Source organism: Armigeres subalbatus, chromosome 2 (assembly GCF_024139115.2).
Source record: "Armigeres subalbatus isolate Guangzhou_Male chromosome 2, GZ_Asu_2, whole genome shotgun sequence".
In the NCBI taxonomy this organism is placed as follows: domain Eukaryota; kingdom Metazoa; phylum Arthropoda; class Insecta; order Diptera; family Culicidae; genus Armigeres; species Armigeres subalbatus.
The window spans coordinates 338313562-338340217 of NC_085140.1; the positions used below are offsets into that span (position 1 = coordinate 338313562).

The 26656-nt window shown below is 38.6% G+C and overlaps 1 protein-coding gene across 10 annotated transcripts in view; it reads left to right on the plus strand.

Annotated features, from left to right (window-relative positions):
- LOC134212828 (protein naked cuticle homolog) overlaps nucleotides 1-26656 on the plus strand; it is a 181020-nt gene that overhangs the window by 135642 nt on the left and 18722 nt on the right. For all 10 annotated transcript variants that reach the window (XM_062691047.1, XM_062691037.1, XM_062691038.1 and 7 more), the window contains exon 3: nucleotides 13288-13589. In XM_062691047.1, the coding sequence (XP_062547031.1) occupies nucleotides 13288-13589 (302 nt within the window). The remainder of the gene's footprint in view (nucleotides 1-13287; nucleotides 13590-26656) is intronic.

Consider the following 26656-nt stretch of genomic DNA (forward strand, 5'->3'; position numbering starts at 1 on the left):
ATAGTGTGCGATCGAACGTGTTGCGGCTGGTCACGCTCGGTAAAAACACGAAGTGAAAAAATAAATGTCTGAATTGAGAACAGAAAATTTATCAGGATTGACCGTGTTGTGCAAGCTTATTGACCGAAGGATATTAATTGGTCGACGGATTGATTTGAAGTACGGTTTACGTCGTTATATTTAGTTGCTTTAACAATGTGACTTCCTATGAATTTCCTTCTCAACTAACCAGATATTCCTTTCCCTTGGCGCTTACGGAGATGCAGAGGATTCCTCGATCTCTTGTAGCAATGAGTGTCGAACTAATTTTCCTCTCCTAGTCCTAAATTGATTGTGAGGACGTGGCCGGCATCGTTACACCCAACCGGCGGATGTTAGATTTTCTAACAATTCTGTATAAGAATCTACCAAAACCTGGGCATATGCGAAATTGTTAGATTCAATTCAAATCAAATGTGCCAGCTTGTGCAACAATGGATTGAGTTGAAATTTTGAGAGACTATTTTCTTACCAAAAGACACAATCCAGGGGAGTGCCCCGTGGAATGCTTATTTTTTATAGATAGTTAACTCATTTTTAGTAGATTAACAAAACTCTCCTACTTTTCTTACGTTTTATAGAACTCTACAAATTCTTTGAAACGTTTCTATTTTTTTTACATTGTGGTATAAAAAACTGTCTGTTTTCAGTTGGGTTATTTATGTTTTCTCCACTGCTAATTTCTTACGTGAAGTTTTCTTCGTGAAGTTTTTCTGTCGATAATCAGTCATCCGAACTACATATTCAGTATGTTGAATTAGTTTGATGGAAAACGATACTGCCCATGATTTCATAGTTGACATATCAACCATTAGAAATTTCAGCGAATTTGATTTATTACGCGTTTACTAAAGTAATTCAACCGCTGCAACATCGATAAGTTGCTTGTTCCAGACCTCATTTAAGTGCTTACGGGTGGAAATGTTTTGAATGTGCGATGTTTGTCCCTAAATTATTCGAAATACGTTCGAAAGTACAATGGTTGTTACGTCAACTATGAAATCATGGGCATGATAGTCAGCTAGTCGAAAGAGACTCAAATGATTAACTAGCTGAATTGGTCATCTGATTATGTTGATTAGCTTGCAGAATTGAATCAGTAAACCGACTTCATACATGTTTAAACTAGGAAGGAGATCAATTCAGTCATCTGTCAAATAACTTACTCGGGTGTTTGAAATTCACAAAAAAATGTGTTTGGCACACTACCCTTGTGATCTGGCCAAATAAAACTGAACGGAATTATCAGCACTGTAACTGTGGCATAGTTCTAACTAGCTAGTCAAGTTGCAAATTTGATTTGGACTAACATAAAAAAGCCTCACAGTAAACAAAAAAAATTCTTGAAAAAAAAATGAATAATTAGGGGAACTGTTTGCTTTCCATCTCACTGAACATATGTTCATCTCATAGCAAAACAACATGTTGCTAACATCCCAAGCAAAGCTTGAGAGCAAATCGAGAACTTGTTTTGATGTTGTGAAATCGCCGAATGTGATTACCTAATTTATAGATATCAAATTTGGTCGTTTTAACGGTTAAAATAACATAATGTATAGCAGAAAAATCTTACTGTGTCATCAAATCGAAAATTATCCCTGCTATCAATGAGAGCAAATCGAAATCTAAATTTGATATTAGTTCCAATAACAAAATAAGTACACGGTTTGATATCAGATCATATAATTTAGAAATCTACAGCAAAACGAGATCAAAATATGTAATCCATCATGATGTTTGAAAACAAATTATGATTTCAATTTGATGTCAAAATCAAAATATGTTTTCTCTATGCTCTCATTATGTTTTCAGACTTTGCTCGGGATGCGTGCTCACTGCTGAAAAAAATCATAAAAATGTGAAACAAATAAAATTCTTTTTCATTGCTCTGTATTCTATGAGATTAAGATGGGAGCTATGAAATAAGTTGCAGAACCGTTCCGAATAATGAAAGAATTCCGTATTCATATGAGGATTTTATAAAAATTGATATTAGTATTTCTAAATGTAAAAATCTAAATTATTGAGAAATATACAAATTTACCAAAATAAATCAAAATTGTCAAAAACAATTTACAAAAAAAAGAAAGTTTAAAGCTCAATTCGAATAACAATTTTTTATTTTTTAGAGGTTTTTAGAGGTTTAGGTTCAGTAATAAGTATCAATTGACAGTTTTTGGTGTACATATTTTACTCTCATGACCACACCCACCCAGCAGATGCTAAATTTTATTACAATTTTGAAATAGATCCTTTCAAAATCTGTATAAGAACTGGTAATGTGCTAGATTTCTGCAAACAGGATTCCGCGCTGAAAGATCAAGCTCATGAAACGATCATACTTCCACGCTCCGTATCATCCTTGAACAAGCCAACGAATGCCAAGAGTTCCTCTATTCAATATTCATTTACTTCTAGAAATCTTTCGATTCCCTGAACCACGAAAATCTGTGGAGTGCCCCTAGACTCAAGGGAGTCTCAAAGCGCAGAAGAACGTGCTTCCTGAGCCGACGTTCAGATACCTGATACTACTAGCATGGTTTTCAAAAATGTTTATGTACAGTAATCGAGAAGGGAAGATAATTTAATTTAAGTACTACACATTCGTAATTTATAGATATTTACATATGTAGCTAATACAATCGAGAGGTCGAGACAAATTTGAAAGTAATTTTGATCAACACACTCATAATTTTGAAACTGTTATTAGTGATGTACATTGGTTCTAATTTACTCTTGTTCTGGCCATTCATCAAGCAATACAAAAACATTTGCAAAAAGCATGAGAATTCTTCCCGATAATACATTTTCAGATACAAAAGCTTCACTTGCAGAAAACATATTTCTAGGAAGAAGAAAAAGGACTAATGAAATGCAAACATCAAGAAATAGCTGTTCGAATACATTATGCTATTAAAGATGTTTAATTAGCAAATACGTTGATTATCCTACGTTAATTTGTTGGGGTTTACTCTCAATTTAATCGAGGATATTTATGGGTGGAGAATTGTCTAATTTCTTTAGCCCATGTTATACCAAACTCCAGGCATGAATAACTTTATTACTGTGATTTTTTTTTAACCTAGAATGCTGACTACATACCGATAAGATATAAAAATTAGAATAAATACAAAATTTCCATTTCTTATCGTGCAGTTTACGAAATATGAAAATCAATTCTAACAATTGTTGGCTAAGCTTTTGGCATCATGTCATCCCCAAATATTGCAGGACCGTGATTGAACTCCACAATTCGACATGGTCGAAATCGTCTAGCCGTTCGCTGTCGGTGCTCTGCACTGAAAATCAATACCTGGTTCCAACTAATTGGCATGCTCGTTCCATGGAATTCGGAATCGCACCTCCCACCAACCGATTTTTGTGTCCCGGTCCGTCTCCGATTCACTACCGGTGGGCGGCGGGTAGACTGCTAGCCGTCACGATTCAAGTGTTGCTCCGGTCTGTAGGTTTTGTTTTTTCGGGGAAACCATACCATGCCACTCATCATCAACCACGCTCGGTGGTAACTCCTTTCTACTGCCGCCAATATTCCGATCACATTCAAACGTGCAGTAATTGATTTGTATGTTGGCTCTTTTTTTACGGATTTCAATTCAATTCAACACCTCTCCGCGACCGGGCGGAATAGTTGAACCGCAAATCACGAATTGACCGCACGATTATTACTGGTGGTGTGGCTTTGGCGGCACCCGCCTTAGCGAATTTGGAAAGGAACACGCATCTCCTCAATAATGGGTTGGAGATGGCCGAATCGGGAACGGGTGCTATTTGATTACTGCTATTGGTGCCGCGAATCCGTGAGCTACACATTTCACACCTTTTTAATGAGAATTAACACAATGGAATGGTCATCGATCGGACCGATCGGGCAGTTTACATTGGCTTATTCGATACACCGTCCAAGCCATAACAATTCTTATATGTATTGAGAATCCAGATCGATTCATTGCATTTTTTCGATCTATAATGATGTATGCGTATGCCTACTCGAAGCGTCTATTCAATTCATGAGAAACTCTGATTTGGCAAAACGTACTTCCGGTAACCTGCGATGTCCGGTAACGTGACAAAACTGAATGCGTAACGTCAAAGCGTGTGTCTTTCAATAGCAACGTTTGAATTGCATCAGTTATTTTGGAACATTTCTTTAAACCTTACGTGAGGTATTCTGGTGACGGACAAATATGTTAGCTTGGTTTTTCCAAGCACATTTTTTAGACGTCTCATGGACATATGCATGTTGGTCTCATCCTTATTAATTTGTTATTTCAAACATAAAAACAGTTCGGATGACTTAATTCGAACTCCCTTACCCCACACAATGATCAATCAGATTTGTAATCAACGATCAGACAACAACCACTAAACTGTCAGTTTACTACCAATCCGAACATGAACCCCACACTTCTGCCCGTTAACGTAGTTGACTTCGCACCCATTACCTACTGTGCCCATTCGAATGGCCGAAATTAATTGAAACCAGCAACTTAGCCATGTTCCTGCCTGTAGTCATCGTCGTCGTCGGTCGCCTGGTCGGTGTCTTCTGATCTTGTCACCGCGCATCGCCATCAAAAGGCGTTTGCTAATTTCAAAGCAAATATTTCCCACAGCGGCGCGGCGGGCTGTCTCACACCACGCACATACTCGACAGTGGTGTCATCCCCCAAATCGGTGGACCGGCTAGGTGCGGCAAAACAAACATTTTTTCGCGGCTTAGATTGCGAACTTGTGCAACACCACCGCAGCCCCCCTCTGGTCTGTCGAGACGATCGCGTTCTACCGCGCGGTGGCGTGCTTTGAACTTGGCGCTTGATAGCCTATGTGCTCTCCATCCCGACGAGGAATTCGGCCCGTTCGTTTGATCTTCTGATCTCTTTCGTTCGTGTTGGCGTGCGCCAAACCTCGCGCACCGCAAACAAATCTTCAAACGAAATTGCTTGTTTTGATTGAATAACCAACAAGCGGTTAATCCGTTCCTCCCACCCATCATCGGTAGGAAAATTTTGGCAAATTCATCGACACCAAGTGTGTGGTATGGCACGTCAACAAAGTGGTGGCAGCAGTATGAAAATGGGCATCAGATGTCTTCCCGTTACGAACCAAACGGTTCTCGAAGATCAAAGTGTTTGGCCTCGTTTGATGTTCTAATTCCGAAGAAAACCGCACAGTGAACGACAGCTCTATCGAGTAGCGACACAACAGCGCTGATGTGGGGAGGGCCCTCATGCGGAGAGTGTCGCTCGCCTTGTTTTCGTAGCATCACACTTCCACTAGTGGATTACAAAGTGGGTGTATGTATTTAAGCATAGGTGTTACAGTCTTTGATTTATGAGGCTTGTAAATGAAGTTGATATATTTTTAGAATTTGTTGTTGAAATCCTCTCGGAATTCCCATTCAGTTTCACGAGAACGTCAGAATTGAATTTAAATTTAGTATTCGACTCCATAGAATCCAATACTTTCTAAATCGATCAAATATTGGGAAACCCCCCTGCTACATACCCGTGAGAAAATCCATGGAAAACGCGCGCGAAAGCCGCTTACTTCAGAATACAAACATTCGCTTTTTGTTGTTGTTTTTATCACCCATGATGGTACTGCATCGGTGCTGGACATATCGAGAAGGGGAGCAACTCTTTCGCAATCAAAGAGGAAAACTCAAAAACAAAGAGAGCAAATCGGATCTAAGCGGATCAAAGGCACAAAGCACTCGTCACTCCGCGCTGGGCATGGAAGTTGGTTGGCAAGCGCCGCCAATAAGAATCCGGATATTGGATACCTACCAATGGGGAAAAGAGTTCGAGGAACTTTATTATTGGATTTTCGTTGCTTTTCTCTCCCCATGCTATCCGAAAGGAAATTTCTCCTTTGAAACGTACGACTCTGGTCATTGGGGAGCACGGTTTTTCGCCTGGTTTTTATTTGACTGCTCATTTTGCCATGGGAAGTTGTTTTTACTACGAATAATACCCTTCAACACGCCATCGCTTTTAGATGGATTGCTTTTTTTTTGCTGCAACCGCTGCAATTCGAGAACGTTAGTGACGAAAAACAAGCAAGCAGCTTACGTCGCTGGGCCACCGCTGATCGACAGAGCTGGCTGACAGGCCGTTGCTGAGGTGCACGTCTATGGCCTCCCCTCCGGCTCACGATGTGGGGTAGATGGGAGTTCATAAATCTTGCCTGGCTAACACGTCATTTCATAGGAGAATGGCCCAATGCTACTGGCCGGGTAGTGCTGTGTGACGTGAGCTAGCTGGGTAATTTCCCAAAGTATTTAACGAATGATGTGTAAATTTTAGGTGAAACAAGCAGCCAATTTGATATATTGAACGAGTTGCTCGGAACGTACTCGTGAAATAACGAGGTCAAAAGCTGACAACTATCGCCACTTTCAACCATGTCCTTAAACGGTTATTTATACTCTTACAATTTTAAAAGGTAATTCTATAATACGTTTGTAAAGTTCTAGATTGGAGGACAAAGGCTTCCTCTATGTTATGAACCATCAAGGAATTATGCGATAAGTGCTTAATATGTATGATATTTATTCCATTTTATTAACAATTTGGACTAAAGTTCACTTATTCCGTTTTGTTATCATTGCTAGAAAAGTTGTCTAAGTTGCCTGTATGTTTTTGTATTTGATCATCGATATTTGATCAAAAAGAGCAATTTTGAATGTAACCAACTAAATTGAACTTTTCGTTTCCGCGTACATGTTAGAAAGGCGGAACAAAACGAATAATTATGTCTGATGCACGAGTCTGCTTGAACCTAATTCAAAAAATCAATTTAACACAATCGCTTTGTGATTCAAACAATTGCTTGTCTTTGATAAATTTTCCAATATAATAGTGGTAGAATTTGTGTAAAAATAATTTCAATAACCTGAATGAAATCAATCATTATAGGCTATCAATAATAGGGTATTTTTAGCCCCTTGAAATTTATGAAAATTGATTTTGAATTAAGGAGCTGTTTTTCCACTTATAGGAGGGTATTAAATTAATAGTTTTATTTAAATTTTGAAAATAAACCCATTCCTTAATTGTCTAGTCTTGAGTTTCACAATGAAATTGTCATAAAGTCTATCCACAAAGTACGTAACGTTATACGGTGGAGGGGCGATATTGTTGTTTCGAGAAGCGTGACGATCCGTACAATTTTTTTGAAGAAATAATACAAAAAGCGTGACGAAGAGGGGTCTGGGTCATTTGGCATAAAATCATTTGGCATAACACCATTTGGCATAAGGTCATTTGACTTGAAGGTCATTTGGCATAATGGTCATTTGACATAACGGACATTTGGCATGAATTTGAACTACAACAAAAAAGTGGGTCATTTGGCATAATTTGGAACTGTTGAAGGGAAAGGGTTATTTGATGTGCTTTTTTACATAGTTAGAGTAGATCGAGGATATGTTCTGATAGATTTGGACTGATGATAGACATTTTTCGGACAAACGAAGCGGCAGAACTACTTACGAGGAGGGATCACATCCGTCATTGACTTAATCCCGGAAAACGCCTACACTAAAAAAAAAATCTTGATTCCCTTGCTTGATTCCGGACAACGCCTACTTTCAAAGAAGGAATCACTTCCTCCATCACCTTGCTTATGACGAGCAAACGCCTTCTTTTGAAGAAAATATCACATCCACCATAGTCTTAATCCGAGCAAGCGACTACATAAAAAAAAGATTGTGCCCATCATTTCCTTAATCCTGCCAAGCACTCATTTTATAGAAGAAATCCCTTCTAAAGAAAGAATCACATCCACCATCGCCTTATGCCGGGCAAAAGTCTTAATTTTAAGAAGAGATCACATCCACAATTGTCGTATTTCGAGCAAGGGCCTATTTTTAAAGAAGGGATCACATTCACCATTGCCTTAATCTGGGCAAACGGTTAATTTTCGAATTGATCACATCCACCATTGCCTTAATCCGAGTGAGTGCCTACTTTTAATAAAGAGGTCATATGCGCCATCGCCTTATGCTGGGCAAATGCCTTCTTTTAAAGAGAAGATCACATCTAGCATTGCCCTAATACGAGCAAGCGCCTACTTTATAAAAAGAGATGGCATCCACCATTCGCTTAATCCGGGCTTATTAATTCAAAGAAATTTCCAAAGGAAATTCGAAGGAATTTCCCAAGGAAATTCGAAGGAATTTCCCAAGGAAAACCGAAGGAATTTCCCAAGGAAATTCGTGGGAATTTCCCAAGGAAATTCGTGGGAATTTCCCAAGGAAATTCGTGGGAATTTCCCAAGGAAATTCGTGGGAATTTCCCAAGGAAATTCGTGGGAATTTCCCAAGGAAATTCGTGGGAATTTCCCAAGGAAATTCGTAGGGAATTTCCCAAGGAAATTCGTAGGGAATTTCCCAAGGAAATTCGTAGGGAATTTCCCAAGGAAATTCGTAGGGAATTTCCCAAGGAAATTCGTAGGGAATTTCCCAAGGAAATTCATAAAGAATTTCCCAAGGAAATTCGTAGAGAATTTCCCAAGGAAATTCGTAGGGAATTTCTCAAGGGAATTCGTATTTTCGTAAATTCCCAAGGATAATTCGTAAATTCCCAAGGAAATTCGTAGGGAATTTCCCAAGGAAATTCGTAGGGAATTTCTCAAGGAAATTCGCAGGGACTTTTCCAAGAAAATTCGTAGGGAATTTCCTTAGGAAATTCGAAGCAATTTCCCAAGGACATTCGAAATAATTCCTTAGGAAATTCGAAGGAATTTCCCAAGGAAATTCTAAGGAATTTCCCAAGGAAATTCGAAGGAATTTCCCAAAGAAATTCGAAGGAATTTCCCAAGGAAATTCGAAGGAATTTCCCAAGAAAATTCGAAGGAATTTTTTTCCCAAGGAAATTCGAAGGAATTTTCTAATGAAATTCGAAGTAATTTCGAAGGAATTTCCCAAGGAAATTCGAAGGAATTTCCCAAGGAAATTCGAAGGAATTTTCCAAGGAAATTAGAAGGAATTTCCCATGGAAACTCGAAGTAATTTCCCAAGGAAATTCGAAGGAATTTCCCAAGGAAATTCGTATGGAATTTTCCAAGAAAGTTCATATGGAATTTCCCAAGGAAATTCGTATGGAATTTCCCAAGGTAATTCGTATGGAATTTCCCAAGGAAATTCGTATGGAATTTCCCAAGGAAATTCGAAGGAATTTCCCAAGGAAATTCGAAGGAATTTCCCAAGGAAATTCGTAGGAATTTCCCAAGGAAATTCGAAGCAATTTCCCAAGGAAATTCGAAGCAATTTCCCAAGGAAATTCGAAGGAATTTCAAGAAAATTCGAAGGAATTTCCCAAGGAATTGAAGGAATTTCCCAAGGAATTGAAGGAATTTCCCACGGAAATTCGAAGTAATTTCCCACGGAAATTCCAAGTAATTTTCCATGGAAATTCGAAGCAATTTCCCACGGAGATTCGAAGGAATTTCCCAAGTGAATTCGAAGGAATTTCCCAAGTGAATTCGAAGGAATTTCCCAAGTGAATTCGAAGGAATTTCCCAAGTGAATTCGAAGGAATTTCCCAAGTGAATTCGAAGGAATTTCCCGAGGAAATTCGAAGGAATTTCCCGAGGAAATTCGAAGGAATTTCCCGAGGAAATTCGAAGGAATTTCCCGAGGAAATTCGAAGGAATTTCACGTGAAAATTCGAAGGAATTTCCCAAGGAAATTCGAAGGAATTTCCCGTGGAAATTCGAAGGAATTTCCCGTGGAAATTCGAAGGAATTTCCCAAGGAAATTCGAAGCAATTTCCCAAGGAAATTCGAAGCAATTTCCCAAGGAAATTCGAAGCAATTTCCCAAGGAAATTCGAAGCAATTTCCCAAGGAAATTCGAAGCAATTTCCCAAGGAAATTCGTATGGAATTTTCCAAGAAAGTTCATATGGAATTTCCCAAGGAAATTCGTATGGAATTTCCCAAGGAAATTCGTATGGAATTTCCCAAGGAAATTCGTATGGAATTTCCCAAGGAAATTCGTATGGAATTTCCCAAGGAAATTCGAAGGAATTTCCCAAGGAAATTCGAAGGAATTTCCCAAGGAAATTCGAAGGAATTTCCCAAGGAAATTCGAAGGAATTTCCCAAGGAAATTCAAGGAATTGCCCAAGGGAAATTCAAGGAATTTCCCAAGGAAATTGAAGCAATTTCCCAAGGAAATTGAAGCAATTTCCCACGGAAATTCGATGCAATTTCCAACGGAAAAAAATTGAAGCAATTTCCCATGGAAATTTGAAGCAATTTCCCATGGAAATTCGAAGCAATTTCCCACGTAAGTTTGAAGCAATTTCCCACGAAAATTCGAAGCAATTTCTCAAGGAAATTCAAGCAATTTCCCAAGGGAAATTCAAGGAATTTCCCAAGGAAATTGAAGCAATTTCCCAAGGAAATTGGAAGCAATTTCCCAAGGAAATTCGAAGCAATTTCAAAGGAAATTGAAGCAATTTCCCAAGGAAATTCGAAGCAATTTCTCAAGGAAATTCAAGCAATTTTCCAAGGAAATTCGAAGCAATTTCCCAAGGAAATTGGAAGCAATTTCCTAAGGAATTCGAAGGAATTTCCCAAGGAAATTCGAAGCAATTTCCCAAGGAAATTCGTATGGAATTTCCCAAGGAAATTCGAAGGAATTTCCCAAGGAAATTCGAAGCAATTTCTCAAGGAAATTCGAAGCAATTTCTCAAGGAAATTCGAAGCAATTTCCCAAGGAAATTCGAAGCAATTTCCCAAGGAAATTCGAAGCAATTTCCCAAGGAAATTCGAAGCAATTTCCCAAGGAAATTCGAAGCAATTTCCCAAGGAAATTCGAAGCAATTTCCCAAGGAAATTCGAAGCAATTTCCCAAGGAAATTCGAAGGAATTTCTCAAGGAAATTCGAAGGAATTTCCCAAGAAAATTCGAAGGAATTTCCCAAGGAAATTCGAAGGAATTTCCCAAGGAAATTTGAAGGAATTTCCCAAGGAAATTCGAAGGAATCCATTGGGTGAATTAATGCTTGTGGACAGGTTCCGAAAAAGGAACGACTTCCATGAAAAACAAAAAAGTGAGTGAGATTTTCTCCATTCAAATAAAAGCGCTATCGATCATGAAAAATTATCATTATATAAAGGATATCTAGTTTGCTTTAAGGTATTGTTCAAGTTAGTCACACGAATCTCAACGTTTTAATTCCGCTGGTTCCCACTTATTTTGGTATGTCAAGCGTCAGGGTAAAATTCTTGGCATATGCAATCGGAGCATGTTACCCATCTTGCACTGAAACACTGCTCTGAGTCCGAATAACGATGCGATGGCAGCAGATATTTGGCGTGCGGGTGCAAAACATGCGATGCAACCAGACCAAGTGTGAAATTAAAATCCGTCTCACAATGTCATTTTTCTGAGGTGGATTGCAATGCATTTCCAGAATTCGTTTTGTGTTTTCTTTGCTGCCATTCAAAGACGACTGTGGGAGGTGTGATGGCCGTGGGAGTGCCACCATGGATGTTGAAAATCTAACAACTTTCAACAAATGTGTTGAAATGGAGAAATGTAAAACGTAAACGGTTGATGCATCAGCAGTGACCCGACGTTGTTGGCATAGTGGCATCGTTTTATTGAGGTGAAGAAAATTTAACGGGTACAAAACAAAGCAAATAAAAATGACATTTTTTTACAATTGCGGATTAACTCTGGATTTGTTTCTGTATTTAATTTGATGGAGGGTTATGCGATGTTTTCCAAATTAGGAGAATATTTTCATGCAAATAATAGTAAGGGAGTCTTATACTTAAGAACCAATGTCAGTGGTCTAAAGGTATTACTATCTAAATCTTAGAACGTATATTTTTTTTACGCATGAGGAGCCTTAAGGGTTTTCGGAAATCTGCAAGAACATAATAAACATTGTAATTTATTGGCCGTGCTGTGGTTCTTTTTCTACGTTTCAGAGATGAGAAACAGCAGCTGGGAAGGACGGAAACCTGTCTATATTTCTAGAAGCCGATGTTTGGGGTGCACAAATTAACAAACCACGTGATCAGAATGTTCTGGGAAGGAAAAAAACAAAAATCATTAAAGCAAATTTTTCTTACAATATTTTTAAGCATTTTAGCAGTAAGTAATCCTAAATGCCTAATGAAATTAATTGATATGAAAACTAAATGATTTAGTTTTTCAATATAGTGTGAATTAATTTGGATTCACATAACTGCAAACATGTTTTAGGCGTGCAAGCTCCAAATGTACACATGGATGTAAACCAAAAATGACAACATATTCCAAGTAGTATTTCTTCAGCTTTTTATAATAATGGCGTTTCCACCAGCACCCAAATTTATTATTTCCCCAAAACCAAATGTAGTGCTGCGATTTTTCTCCATGACACGGATTTCCAATCGGCCCACTTGAAGTGCATTCACTGTTGTTCGCCAAACGATTTTTCAACCTAATGCTTGCTTTTAATGACAACAAGACTGGTTGGCGGCGTGGTTGCGGCGGCGGCGGCGTAGCACTCTTGAAGCGCACAGCAACGCCACATGTTCTTTAATAGTATCATTTATCACAAACGATGGCGGCCGGCGACGACACAGACGAAGACGCGCGTGGTGAACTGGTTTCGGCAGTGAAGGAGAAAAAAATGGAAAAGCATGTTGTCTTTCCTTTGGTCTGCTCAGCACTTTGCTCTTTGTGAAAGATGAATCGACTTTTGCGGTTTGGCGGGCGCGCACGGGATGAGCGAGCATGTCTAAAACGCCGCAGGCTGGTCGCTTTTGAGTGAATTCCTTACTCACATCAAAGAGGTGACATGAAAGGAGAAATACTTTGGCACAAATCGGTCCGAATCGGTGTTAGACTAAATGTGCCTGTTAGAAATTAATGACCCTTTGGGTGTGACACAAAATGCAAACCCCTTAGAAGAGCCGAGATACACAAGCCGAAATATTCTATTGAAGTCATATGTGGATTCGCCACTCCGGCGCATCAAACGCAAATAATCAGTCCACAGCTGTCGAGCCTCTACTTCGCTGTAGAATTCGTCGGTCGGCAGTTATTGATCACCAGCTGACACGTATTATCCTTTCCCCCGGTTCCAGACCAGCTGGTTTCTTCGTCGGTCTCATAATCGTTGTTCGCACCACTGTTCATAAAATGATCCACAATTTATCAACCCGGACCGCGATCACTAATCAATGCTTTTTTCCCTGTCTTCTTTTTTCGTTCGTTACTTTGCAGTGCTCCAAGAATGCGCGACCGACTCGGAGGAGCTGATCTACCCGGTCCGAGCGCCGTCCGCCTGCAGTGCACCGCCAGATCTGCTACTGACCAGCGATCGGGAGCAGATGTTGAAAGTGAAAAGTTCCAAGCAGCAGCAGCAGTCATCGCATAATCATCAATCATCGCAGCAGCAGCAGAATCATCACAGGAACGGCGCGATGGTCGGTGGTCAGCAGCATAATACGAAGGAATCATCCTTTCGGAAGTGTCCAGGGAGGACACCAACCGTCAAAAGTGATCCCGATCGGGTGCGATTAGAGGTGAGTGTAGTAACGAACTGATTGTATGTTGTAAATTTTGTACGTATTGTATTGTATTGTACGTATTGTTTAAAAAAAAAATAAGAGTCAGTCAAACATTACCAATGGAACAATTATTAATTTAGTCCTTTTCGTACTTGACGTTTGATTCTAAAAAACATTTTTTTTTTCAAACTGTCTCCAATAAGCAAACTGTTTGAACAGTTTACTTTGAATAGAATGATGGTTCATATTAATGACAATTCAATATTTACTGATGAACATTCGACTGGAGTTGCTCTACTTGATATATAAAACGCATTTGACATGAAGGTTTGACGGTAAAATTGACATATTTCAGTTTTCGTCTGTACATTATTAAACTGATCCAAAATTATTGATTAGATCACCCACTGCAGGTATACTATCAGAATTCGAAATCTGATGTATTATTTGTAATAGTTGGTGTTCCCCAAGGTAGCATACTGGGACCCATATTGTATAACATTTTCACACTTACCTAATTTACCACCGAGGTGTTAATAAATGTTGTATGCAGATGAGACGGACCTTTCCGCCTAAGGGCGAAGTCTTCATGTCATTTGTAGTAGAAAGGTAGGGGAACTGTTCCGTTTTCTCACTGAACATATATTCATCTCATCACAAAACAAAGAAATACAGCACCAATTTCGTCGCTTCTTTTGGTAACACGCGTGCTCACTGCTGAAAAAAATCACAAAAATGAGAAACAAATTTCTTTTCATTGCTTTATTTTTGATGGGATGCAAATAGGAGCTATGGAATGAAGTGCCGAACCGTTCCCCTATTTTGATTAGAACAGTAATCCTTTCGCAGTGATGAACTTAATATTAAATTGAATATCACCTACGTAAGGGGTCGTTCAATAATTACGTAAGCATTTTTTCTTGTTTTTTCAGACCCCCTCCTTTCCCCCCTTATAAGATTTTTTCCATACAAACTATGTTTTGTTTATATGAAGAGTAAGAAAATGACAGATAGTCCCCTATCCCCATAATATGCTTATGTAATTAGTGAACAACCCCTAAAGTATTGAAAACGTGAAAGGTACGCCATTTATTTTTTAAATACAAAATATATGCAAATTGGTCTTTTTTCGGAAATTATTCATTTCCTTTTACGCTGTTCAATCATACTATAAGAAAGATAATAGACTTGCAAGTGTTAGCTTTATTATCATATCAGAAGTAAAGATTCACAGTACAGTTTCAGTTCAGTTGGTCATCTAAAAAATATTTTTTTTATTAAATTTCCTGTGTCCCATGAAAAAGGTAACTTTGACACTCTCGAGCGAATGACAAAGGAAACAAGTCTTGCTCAAGCTTATTAAAATACCATTACAACTCCATGAGAGTTATATAACTTGGTAGCTGACAAATAGATAAAATATCATATTTTATCTCTGGTACATGTCCACTGAACAATATATCAAAAGGTACGAAAAGAGATGTTGAAAATTGGCAATTTTACCATTACGTTATTTTCGTACGTACTATTATAATATCTTGTCTCAGAAATTTCTCAGTTTTATGCTTCATTATTATAATTATTGTCTTTATTTAAAAGGCGTTCAGTCCAAGGCTGGCTCACCTCTTGGGCTTTATGCTTCATTCTCGCTATCAGCTATTACAATTTACAATTCTTATCCAACTAACAATGTTTGTTATATCCCGGGCAGAAGCCATGAACACAATAACTAAACATGATATGTATTTGATTGATATAAGAGATAAAAAAAACAGGCAACAATATCAAAAAATTGCACCGAAATATCATTTAAATATCAAGATATGCTATGGATAAGAACAAACTAATGGCACATGATATTGATCACTGCTTACAAATAGCATAACTTGATCTCCTTATGATATTTTAGTACAAAATATTGGTATTGTCGCCTGATCTTTTATCTCTTATATCAATCATGTTAATATCACATTTTGCTATCTTATCAACATTTGATATTATTGAGCTATTTTCGTCTACTCGGGATGTTCTGCTTGACTCGGGTCTCTATTTCTCTTATGTGACACATTCATCAACTATTAGTTATGCAAACTTGTTTTACAATACTAATTGAATAAATTCGAATCTCCCGTCCACAGTGTACAGATTTTTATTCATGGAATCTAAATGCGTACACCTGTTTGATGGCATGATATCTTAATTGTGCCACAATTAAAAGCTTATAGAACACAGTAATTTGTTTAACACCTATCATTAAAAGCCATCCTTGATGTTTGTTTTAGGGTGATCACGTATTATTCACTTTTCTGCTCAGTTCGCAACACACATTTTTAGAACAGAAAAATGAAATCATGTACACCCGATTCTTTTTTTTCACGTGTGATGCGTCCCGTGTTAAAAAAATCCGTCTAAAAAAAATTGGTGGTATTTCGAGAAACCGTGCCAAAAAAGTCTGTGTTATTTTGAGAATCCGTGTAAAAACCCGTCTGAAAATAATCCGTGTAAAAAAAGAATCGTACATCCTAAATTAAAGTTGAAATATGATATTAGTGTGGTTACGTATTGTTTTTAATTTTTGTCATTTAACCCTTATAAGGTATGTGTCTGACGGTAGGGGTAAAAATTAATTTAAAAAATTAATAATTAATATCTCTGGTGTTTCTGAACAGATTTGTATAATTTGTTCTTAAGAGAACCTGATTTGTTTCTAGATTATGACAAGTGACTCAAAATTAAGATTGGTCCCGGAATTATTCCGGATTGTACTGGTGGGTATAGCCGACTGAATCTTTAGTCTATGCTGTTGAAACTACCTAATACTGTGATTGGACAACTCGGGGATGTATATCCGACATGTTCTGCCCGTAATGGAACTTTTTCTGACCATCCCATGTTTTTGACTTTCCCAAAGGTTGTTTTATTGGCCACGCAAAATTTGAACAACTTTTCATAACAATGACGAAATGCTTTCGTTTATTCACAGCACAAAACCATAAATATGCTTAATGATCTGTACTGATGAAAATGTCAACATTCCATCAAAGTTTTAGAATATTTGGATTTGAATATATAAAGTTTTAGAATATTTGGATTGCCTCAATATGAGGTTTAATTCTTAGAGAGTCTGTGTGGAAATCGCGAATGTTTATTAATTTTTGGTTTTGATACATCGGAAATCAGAAAAGGGATCGAGTCAACCCACTCTCCACTAGTAGGAATTTTCTAGGACGTCTTAACGTGCACAAAACTGTCCTCCGGGATATCAGGAATATCAGTGAAAATGGTCAATTCCAAAACTTCATCCCACAGCTTTGCTAATTTTCGCTTTCATTCATATGGGTGAATTATGTACGCAATCAATAGCAAAAATCTTCCGATATATGCAATGGTAATAATAAAAGTCGAGTCAAGTACGAGACCCTGCAGACGGCCTTACTGATAAGGTCGAAATACGTATCTGTCAAATCACATAATGGAGTCAAATCAATTGGTGGAATCAAATGGAATTGTACAAACTAGTCTGATGACAAGTAAAGACATTCTACTGATAGCTCAAAATAATTTTCTTATCAATAATAAAAATTCCTTCGTAAAATCCGGAACATCCGTAAAAGAAGCCAAATCCAACAATGAGCGTAACAGATCATCATTAGCCAGTGACGGCGGCGTGGTGGCGTTCCTCCTTGAATTCCTTCGAAGCTTCTCCTGAAGCTCCTCGGGAAGCTCTTCTAGAACTTCCTCCGTTCGTCCATAAGTTCCTCCGGTAATCTCTTCGGAAGCTCATCAAGTAATCCCTCGGAAAGTTTCTAAAGGCATTCCTCTAGAAGTTCTGAGAACTCTGAGAGTTCTTCCGCAAATCTCTCTAGAAGTTCATCATGTTCCTCCAGAAATTTTAAACGAAGTATGAATCCGGAAGTTCCTCCGTGAATTCTTTTACGAATTGGCCACATTCACGGATGTCCCGGATCTTCCGGAGTACCATTACCGTACAGTACCGAAAACTTTTATTATTGATTGCAAAAACAATTCGCCAGGATAGGTGGTTATGAAATAATCGCGGTGCTCTAAGATACTCTTTTGGAATTGAGCACTTTGACGAATGAACTGGATCTTCCGGAGGACCGTTTCTTAAACACTTGGTGGTCACAGAAGACTTTCCGTATTAATTTGCCAGAAGGAGAGGTTACGAAAAAAATCACTGTGCTGAAGTTTTGGCATTGTCCACTTTTTATTGTTTCTGCGACATTTGTAGACCACAGAAGACTTTCACTATTGATTGCACTCACAATTCACCAGAATGGATGATTACGAAAAAAATGCTATGCTCTAGGGTGAACTTTTGGAATGGCCACTTTCACGGATGTTCCGTATCTTCTGGAGGACCGTTTTTGTGGCATCTTGGAGGTCACAGAAGATTTTTATTATTGATTGCATCCAAAATTTGCCGGAATATCTTATATATAAAAATGAAATGGTCTGTGTTCGTATCCGCATAACTCGAAAACGACTGGATGGATTGTCTTCATTCCTTCAGCAAATATGTTCGTTATCGTTTCCGACGGGTTTATATGATATTTCCTCATGCAAAAATTACGAGTAAGGTTGAGTAAATCGTGGAAAACTAAAATTAAGAATCGTAAGGAAATTTCGCATGGGCAACAACACTTTCGCCTACTACGCAGGACAACGTCTGCCGGGTCGACTAGTATTATTATAAAAACAATACAAAGCTCTGGGACGAACTTTTGGAATTGACCATTTTTACGGATGTTCCAGACCTACCGAAGGACCTTTTCTGGGACATTTGGAGGTCACTGAAGACTTTCACTAGTTATTGCACGTACAATTTGTCAGAATAGATGCTTACGAAAAAATCACGAAGCTCTGAGATGAACTTTTAAATTGGACATTTTACGGATGTTCAGGTTCTTCCGGAGAATTATTTTTTGGGCATTTGGAGGTCACAAAAGACTTTACCTATTGATTGCACCCACAATTTGCCAGAATGAATGGTACAGAAAAAATCGCGGAGCTCTGGGATTTACTTTCAGAATTGGCCACTTTTACGGATGTTCCGGATTTTCCGGAGGACCGTTTCTGGGACATTTGGGGGTCACAGAAGACTTTACCTATTGTTTGCACCCACAATTTGGCAGAATGAATGGTTTTAAAAATTCGCGAAGCTCTAGGATGGACTTTTAGAATTGGCAATTTTACGGATGTTCCGGATCTTCCGGAGAATCGTTTCTGGGGCATTTTGGGGTCACAGAGCTTGAGCTTGAGCTTGATTGACTGCTCGTAGTTGCTACTCCATTATGACCAGATCAGCTGTTCTTGCACAGGGAACCAACAGATGTTTGCTTGGGACTAGCACACATCTTCAATGTACAAGTACTGGTGATCTCATTTGTTAGGTCATACTGGCGCCTGCTACGTCAGAATGCAAGTCAATGTAGGGAAGGAGGAGGAAATTATGATGCAATCACTAGCCCACTGCAAGCCGAATATACGTCTGCACTTGCCACGAGTTCATGCGGAATTTGTTGGCGTTTGTGGGTTGGGTTGGAGAGGCAGAGGTCCGTCTTGGTTAACGAGCTGCGATGTGATAGATAGGAGAAGGTAGCTGATGGAATTTCTAATTGGATGTAGGAAACGAGCTCTATAGTTCATTTCCAATTCTAGCAGATTACTGTTAGAATACTCAAGTTGAAGGTATAGGAATAGTAATGGAAACGGTATGGAAGTCCATTTCCAGTTCTAGCGATTGCTAGAACATGAGAAATAAAGAGAAAGATACAAAGTAGGAGAATGGAACGGACCTGGGATTGAACCCACGACCTCCTGCGTATGAGGCCGAAGCAGTAGCCATATGACTACCAAGCCCGCTTACTGGGGCATTTGGAGGTCACAGAAGACATTTACTATTGATTGCACCCACAATTTGCCAGAATGAATGGTTACAAAAAAATCGCGGAGCTCTGGGATTAACTTTTGGAATTGGCCATTTTACGGATGTTCCGGATCTTCCGGAGGATTGTTTCTGGGACATTTAGGGATCACAGAACACTTCAACTGTTTGTTGCACCCACAATTTGCCAGAATGAAAGATTGTCAAAAAATTGCGAAGCTCTGGGATGAACTTTTGGAATTGGCCAATTTACGGATGTTCCGGATCTTCCGGAGAACCATTTCTGGGGCATTTGGTCACAGAAGACATTTACTATTGATTGCACCCTCAATTTGCCAGAATGAATGGTAATCAATCAATCGCGAAGCTCTGGGATGAACTTTTAGAATTGGCTAATTATACGGATGTTCCGGATCTTCCAGAGGGCTTTCCGATGACCGCTCGAGGGATAAATTTGTCCAGAAATGGCATATACAATATAGCAAATACAGTTGGGAACATCAGAGCACATATTTGCAAGCAATTTTATGTTTCATAACACGAAACTCGATAATTAAGTGCCAATTTGAGAAGCTCAAACAGTACCTCTTTAGTACAGGTTCCCCGGGGACTAGAGTGGTCAATTTGGATGAATCACCCCGTGGGCTTGTTGTTGGAACCTACAGCTTTCATTTGGTGCCTAAAGATCGAAAATCGGTTGAAATTTGAGTTTTTGTGATCGAAATGAAATCTTGGGTCCAAATGGACCCCAATGCACAATGTGTAACTTTTTCCTAATGCATTAGGAAGGTTAAACAAGGCATTATATCATTGATTCACCTTATACCGGACAGACGCGATTATTTCATGGTGGTATTGCTTCCTTCTTCGCGTTAGAGAATGTTAAAAAATTACGTAACTATGTAGAGGAAGAGAGAGGGCCATTTTTGCGCTACGCAAGTTGAAAAAAATCCTTCATAACGGACAGAGGCTTTTTATTAAAGAAGGCATTATTTTTCTATTTGCCTTACGCCAACGAACGAAAATCATACACATTGACGATAAATTCACAGGTGGAAATTATGCGAAGCGTCCATTTTGATAAACACCCTCACTTTTGTCGCAGCTCGAAAATATTTCAAACGTATTATGCCAAATGACTTTTATGTCACACGACGCAGATTTTGTTTTTGTTTTTGAGTTTCATCTGCCTGCTTTAAAAGACAAGCACCATGGAAAACATTCGAGGAATTTTTATTCGGAAAAATTGCTTTCGAGGAGTCGGCTTTCGAAGAATTGTCGTACGATCATTTTTGAGTTCCTGGGACACTTGGGTTTAATCTGGCCACATCGGACACAGTCCGCAGGACATACCGTATGGCCATTTTCTAAAGTCAATCAAAATAGATTGTGTGACGATTCCAAAATTTTATTTTTTTCAAAAGCAATTATGTAAATGTGTTTTGATAGTTCCTAGGTAAACTGGGAATCATTTATGTTGCAAGGCTGTTTTATTTTTATTTTTTTTGAATTTGATTTAAACAAGTATTTACCATACAACAAAGGTCAGAATAGAACGATTCTACTAAATATTGCAGAATTTGGAGAGATCGTACACGAGTTTCATATGGAATGGACGTAATATGTTGATTATTTATGCATGTTGATACCAAATTTTGAGCAATCGTGAACAAAAAGCTTCACATGTCGTTATATCGAAGGTCTTGGTTTGAACTATGTTCCGCTAGAATTTATGTGGCGGTCATTTGGCCATTTGAAAGTTATTCATGTATTTCTACGCAGTGCTTTTTGCCATTATTTCAAGAAAACTTCTATTAAAATGTTGTATAATTTTTCAATAAGAGCGATGCGTATTTTAATTTTGTTCATTTTATCATGTTGCTGAATTACTTACCACCCTTACTAATCGAAAATCATTAGGAGGTAATTTTTGACGTAGAACTACGTCTGTCTTTTCTATATTGGGGAACACTTTAAAATTGCAAAAAATCGAAAAACGTCACGAAAATATGATAGACTTTGATTGTTGATATCTCAGCCATTTCTCGATGGATTTTCAATTTTCTTGGACCATTCGATCAAGGAAGAGTCAACGCTTCATTCATACACTGAAGTCGTTTTTTTACGCGGATCATTTTTACACTAATCGCTTTTTATGCGATTTTTTCTTCATTCGAATTTCGGAATTTCCACGGTTTAATCAGACATATTTTGGAATTTACGCTGGGTTTAACTTTGTTTTAATTCACGTGGCCCATATCATCTGCATAAAAAATGACTCCAGTGTATTACAATATATACGTATGATAATATTTAGTACTGAAACTTGCTAACAGTTTAGGAATTGGTTTCGGTGAATCAGTCAATCTCATAAGTGCATTGCAAGCTTCTTCTTCCATAGCACTACATTCCAACTAGAACTTGGCCTGCTTTTCAACTTAGTGATCTATTAGCATTTCTTTAGTTATTAATTTAAAGCTTTCTTTGCCCGCCATTGCATTATCTTGTGTGGCTAATACAATGGATACACTACGCCCAGGGTGTCGAGAATGTTTCCCACCCGAAAACATCCCAGATCGGATCGAGAATCGATCTCGCCATCTCCGGATGCTGCGCCTTTGTTCGCAACTGGAGACCTCAAGCTAGCATAGACGTCAAATTAATGCAACTTACAGAGCTTTTAACTGGTTCCTGCTAATTTACACGCGCGTTTTCTCTAAAAAGCTTAGGGGCGTTTAACGGCAATTTCTCGCTTACGTCTATTGATGCCAGTCGGGAGGCTCGATCTTTTTCGCTGCTGCAGTAAATGCGTTTAGGTAATCTTTCTTCGGCTCTTGGTGTCTACTGGAGGAAATGCAAAGTCCGACTCCTCACGTGAAGGAATGATAATTATTATCAATAAACTCTCAAACTGTCAAGCAGTGGCCAAGGCAGCGCAGCGGTACACTATCAGCCAGATTTTGAAATTATTATTTTATAACTTCGCAGGTGTGAAAAGTAGGCGAGTTGTTATCGGCGATATCTTTTCAAATCTTGCAACACAAAATTATTATTTTAATGTAAACCAAACTAATCTAATACCAATTTGATGTAAACAATGAAGCTCAATCAAATGTTTGGCATTGTGTTTTGGTGTTATGTAGGGAAAAAGTTTAAAAGTAGCATTCACCAATAATGCTTCGAATCAAGATACAATTATCGAACGATTCTTACTCTCTAGCGAGTTTTTATTAATTGAAAATTTGGATATGTGATCGCTTGAGAGTGTTATTCATTCTCGTTTATTTGAAAAAAATATTTGTATCATCCTTTTTAAATGTTAGTCTAAAATCTCACTCAATCACAGGAGAGCAGGATAAACAACGAAAATAGATTCACCCTGGGCTTGAAACACGCTTGCTTTGGTCTCATCGAACAGAAAAGTCGAAAACCTGTATATTACATACAGCTACGTAGTTCAACGTCACCTTTGCGTACAACCCGATTGGGCTGCACCTTTGAGTTTTTACTAGCATTTGAAATAGTCTTTAGTATAGTATAGTCTTTAATCTTTAGTCTTTAGTCTTTAGTTTAGTAGTATCATAGTCTTTAGTCAATTTTGAAAAAATCATCGAAAATCATGTATTTGGAATAGAATTTGTATGAAGGGCATGAATTGTTCTGTCCATTGCCGATTAAAACGCCTGCTCGACTGTGCCTCATCGCATAAAAGACATATGTATTCGGAAAATACTATACATAAAATCGCGATTAATCGTTAGCAATCATTTTTTCTGATTGGATCACCGTCACGAATTTCACAAATTTCCTTATTTGGTATTTCTTTTCAAAACAAGCAAATAAATTATCACAGCAGGCTCTGGAGTTTAATTTTGTTTAAACGACGTTCATCGAAATTAAATGACAAATAACTTCTATGAAGAAATCACACTTTAAAAACGCTCTTTGGCCGATTTGGTGTATGGGATTTTAATGCGAATATCACTAAAAATTGTGAATATTGACCAAAATGTCAGCATTAATGTAGATTGAAATTTCGCTGAAGACACCCTTGGTCGATTTGATCATTTCCATGACTGAGAAGGGTACATTCAAAGTTAATTGCCTATATGCCGGGTATTAAGCCACCCGGAGTGAAAATTAATTACTATGTCTGAAACTTGATTATGCATATGTACAACATGTGATAGATTTAGTTCGGAAAAGGTATTGAGGGTAACCGCCCCTTCGGTGGGGTTTGATCCCACGACCCCAGTTCGCATGACAGGTGCTTTCCCTACTAAGCTACGAAGGACCTCCGTCGTCCACCGCAGCTTAGCGGGTACTGATGAAACCAAATTCCCAGCACCAGGTACCAGCCGATCTCTCGCAATACATTTTCAGAACTAACTCTCTCAAATGTATTTTTGTACACATCATGTCAACCAAGTAGGATGAGTATTTAGTATTGTCCGGCTCCTACACACTTGCTTCATCAGCAAGGGCGCTCAATGAAGTAGGGTTGTGTGAGGTTGTGCCAGTTTGGTCGTCAGATCCCAACACGACCACACAAGCGAAGAGAGATCGCCACTCGAGATCAGTACATTCAAAGTTAATTGCCTATATGCCGGGTATTAAGCCACCCGGAGTGGAAATTAATTACTATGTCTGAAACTTGATTATGCATATGTACAACATGTGATAGATTTAGTTCGGAAAAGGTATTGGAGAGTAACCGCCCCTTCGGTGGGGTTTGATCCCACGACCCCAGTTCGCATGACAGGTGCTTTCCCTACTAAGCTACGAAAATGTATTGCGAGAGATCGGCTGGTACCTGGTGCTGGGAATTTGGTTTCATCAGTACCCGCTAAGCTGCGGTGGACGACGGAGGTCCTTCGTAGCTTAGTAGGGAAAGCACCTGTCATGCGAACTGGGGTCGTGGGATCAAACCCCACCGAAGGGGCGGTTACCCTCCAATACCTTTTCCGAACTAAATCTATCACATGTTGTACATATGCATAATCAAGTTTCAGACATAGTAATGACTGAGAAGTTTTTTCTTAAGTTTTTCCTAAGGACTGCCCCAGTGTGGGACGGCAAATCTCTAAAATAAAGGTAAAAAGTTATATAGTTGAGTTTCAACTTATACAGATGCTTATAGCTTAGCTTTGCTTAACTTAGACTGACTACACATGTCTATGGTTGCTACTCCGTAATTGACCAGAATCAGTGAAATTGCACAAAGAATCAACTGAATGATAGACTGAGATTGTTCAAGCACTCGCAGTGTGCAGTTTCAGCCACGCCCTTGTAGTTAGTTAGCAAAAGGGAAGGAATATTAGTAGGTGATTTTTGATATTCGAAGATCATGTTTACCTCTGCGTCTCCACAAAAACCACAGGAAAGATGATCAGTTTGTCGGTAGGCATCGTTAAGCTATGCGATCATGTCATTCTTGAACACAAATTTAACTATGATTCGGCAAAGCAGAACAAACTAACTACCTGCACACCAAGCAGGAACACGATAAAACGCGTATACATTGATTTACTTCTCGACGGCACAAAGCACAACGAAACCAGAGCGTTCAAAGTGGCGATGAGCCGAGCGTGAACACTCCTCACCATGCATGCCCGGTGGCATATGCAAACCGTTGAGGATCGCGTTTTGGATGACCGAAACAACGCCCAGAACTAATACACAATCCTCCAAGCATTAATCATTTACTTATCCATCGATGAGACAAAAAAACAATTTCACAGCATAATTATCCAGTGGCATATCCAAACTGTGAAGGATCGCGTTTTGGAGATCGGAAAAATGCGCAGCACTTGCCCGATGGCTACACTGCAAGTTTTGAGTTTTAACTTATTCAGATGAGAGTAAAATTCATCAAAATGAAGCCTAGTCTTACATTTCTAGACCAGTATCTTACGATTGATTTTGGATTCATTGGCACAAAATTAGATTACTAACATCTTTTCATAAGATATGGATTGAAGTGAGTGCACAAGATTTTCACGGGTACATTCGGGCTGTTTCTACTAGTGTATTTTCGAAAACACTGGATATTTCGCGATGTAACTTATCCAGCGCATATAACAAATGCGGAAGCTATGTTACCCAAAATTTTATAATCGAGCCAAGAGGCGATATGTTATCGAAAGTAATGCAACTCGATTCCACAAGCCATGAGACTTTAATACATATAATACCAGATTATGTTTTTAGAAAATTCACACCAGTTAACTTTTCGATGTATACAAATAAAGGGTCATATTTTCTTCCACCAAACCTTCTCCCAGTTCGGGCTCTGAGTTTATACAAATAAATCTTTAAAACCCATATTGTCTACATGAGCGAGCTATGCAGTGTCGCACAATAATAAGGGAATTGAGGTCGAGGTGTGTCAATAACAAAGCAAACCAAACAATTTTCATTATTCCAATCAATCAACGGAACGAAACAGTTGCCGTATAGTAATGGCATCATTATAACAATATGAATTATACGAACAATTCATGTGCAAAACTCATTAAGGCTCCCAGTAAGCCTAGTGAGCATGTGAAATATGTAGGCTTTTAAATTGGAAGATGCGATTATTTGAAACCGTTTTCTAAACCAAATTTACATTTTCCAGAATGTTATTTCAAACCGAATGCTCATTTATTTACGTTTTAATGGTTGAACTAAACTGAAGTTTGACATTATTGAACAGAAAATTTCCAAACTCCGGTGGATATGTAGTGTCAAGGGAAAAACAATAGGAAAACTCATCATTTATTCCATCTCTCCCGGAATTGAAAAGCGGAAAATCCATCACAATCAGTGAAACCACATCCACTCGCACCCACATAACTCGCCGTAGTCTGGCACTCAATTTGCGGTTACGAACCGATCGCCGGATCCATAATCCATAATCCATCACTTTGCATCGGTAGCCGTACGTACGGTACTTCATTCGATCGAAAATGGAAAATTTCAATAATCTCCGAACGTGTGTACCGTGCACGGTCACTGTTTTCAGAACAAACCACCCACCTCGAATGTGGGTCGGGCTGATTGTGTCGTGTAGCTGATAGGGGTATCTAGGGTAAGACGCATTGCTGCTTAAGCGCTTACTGCTAATGATCACTAATATTCTAACTACCTCGTCGGTATTCTTTTGGACAGATTAACTCAATTCCCAAAATCA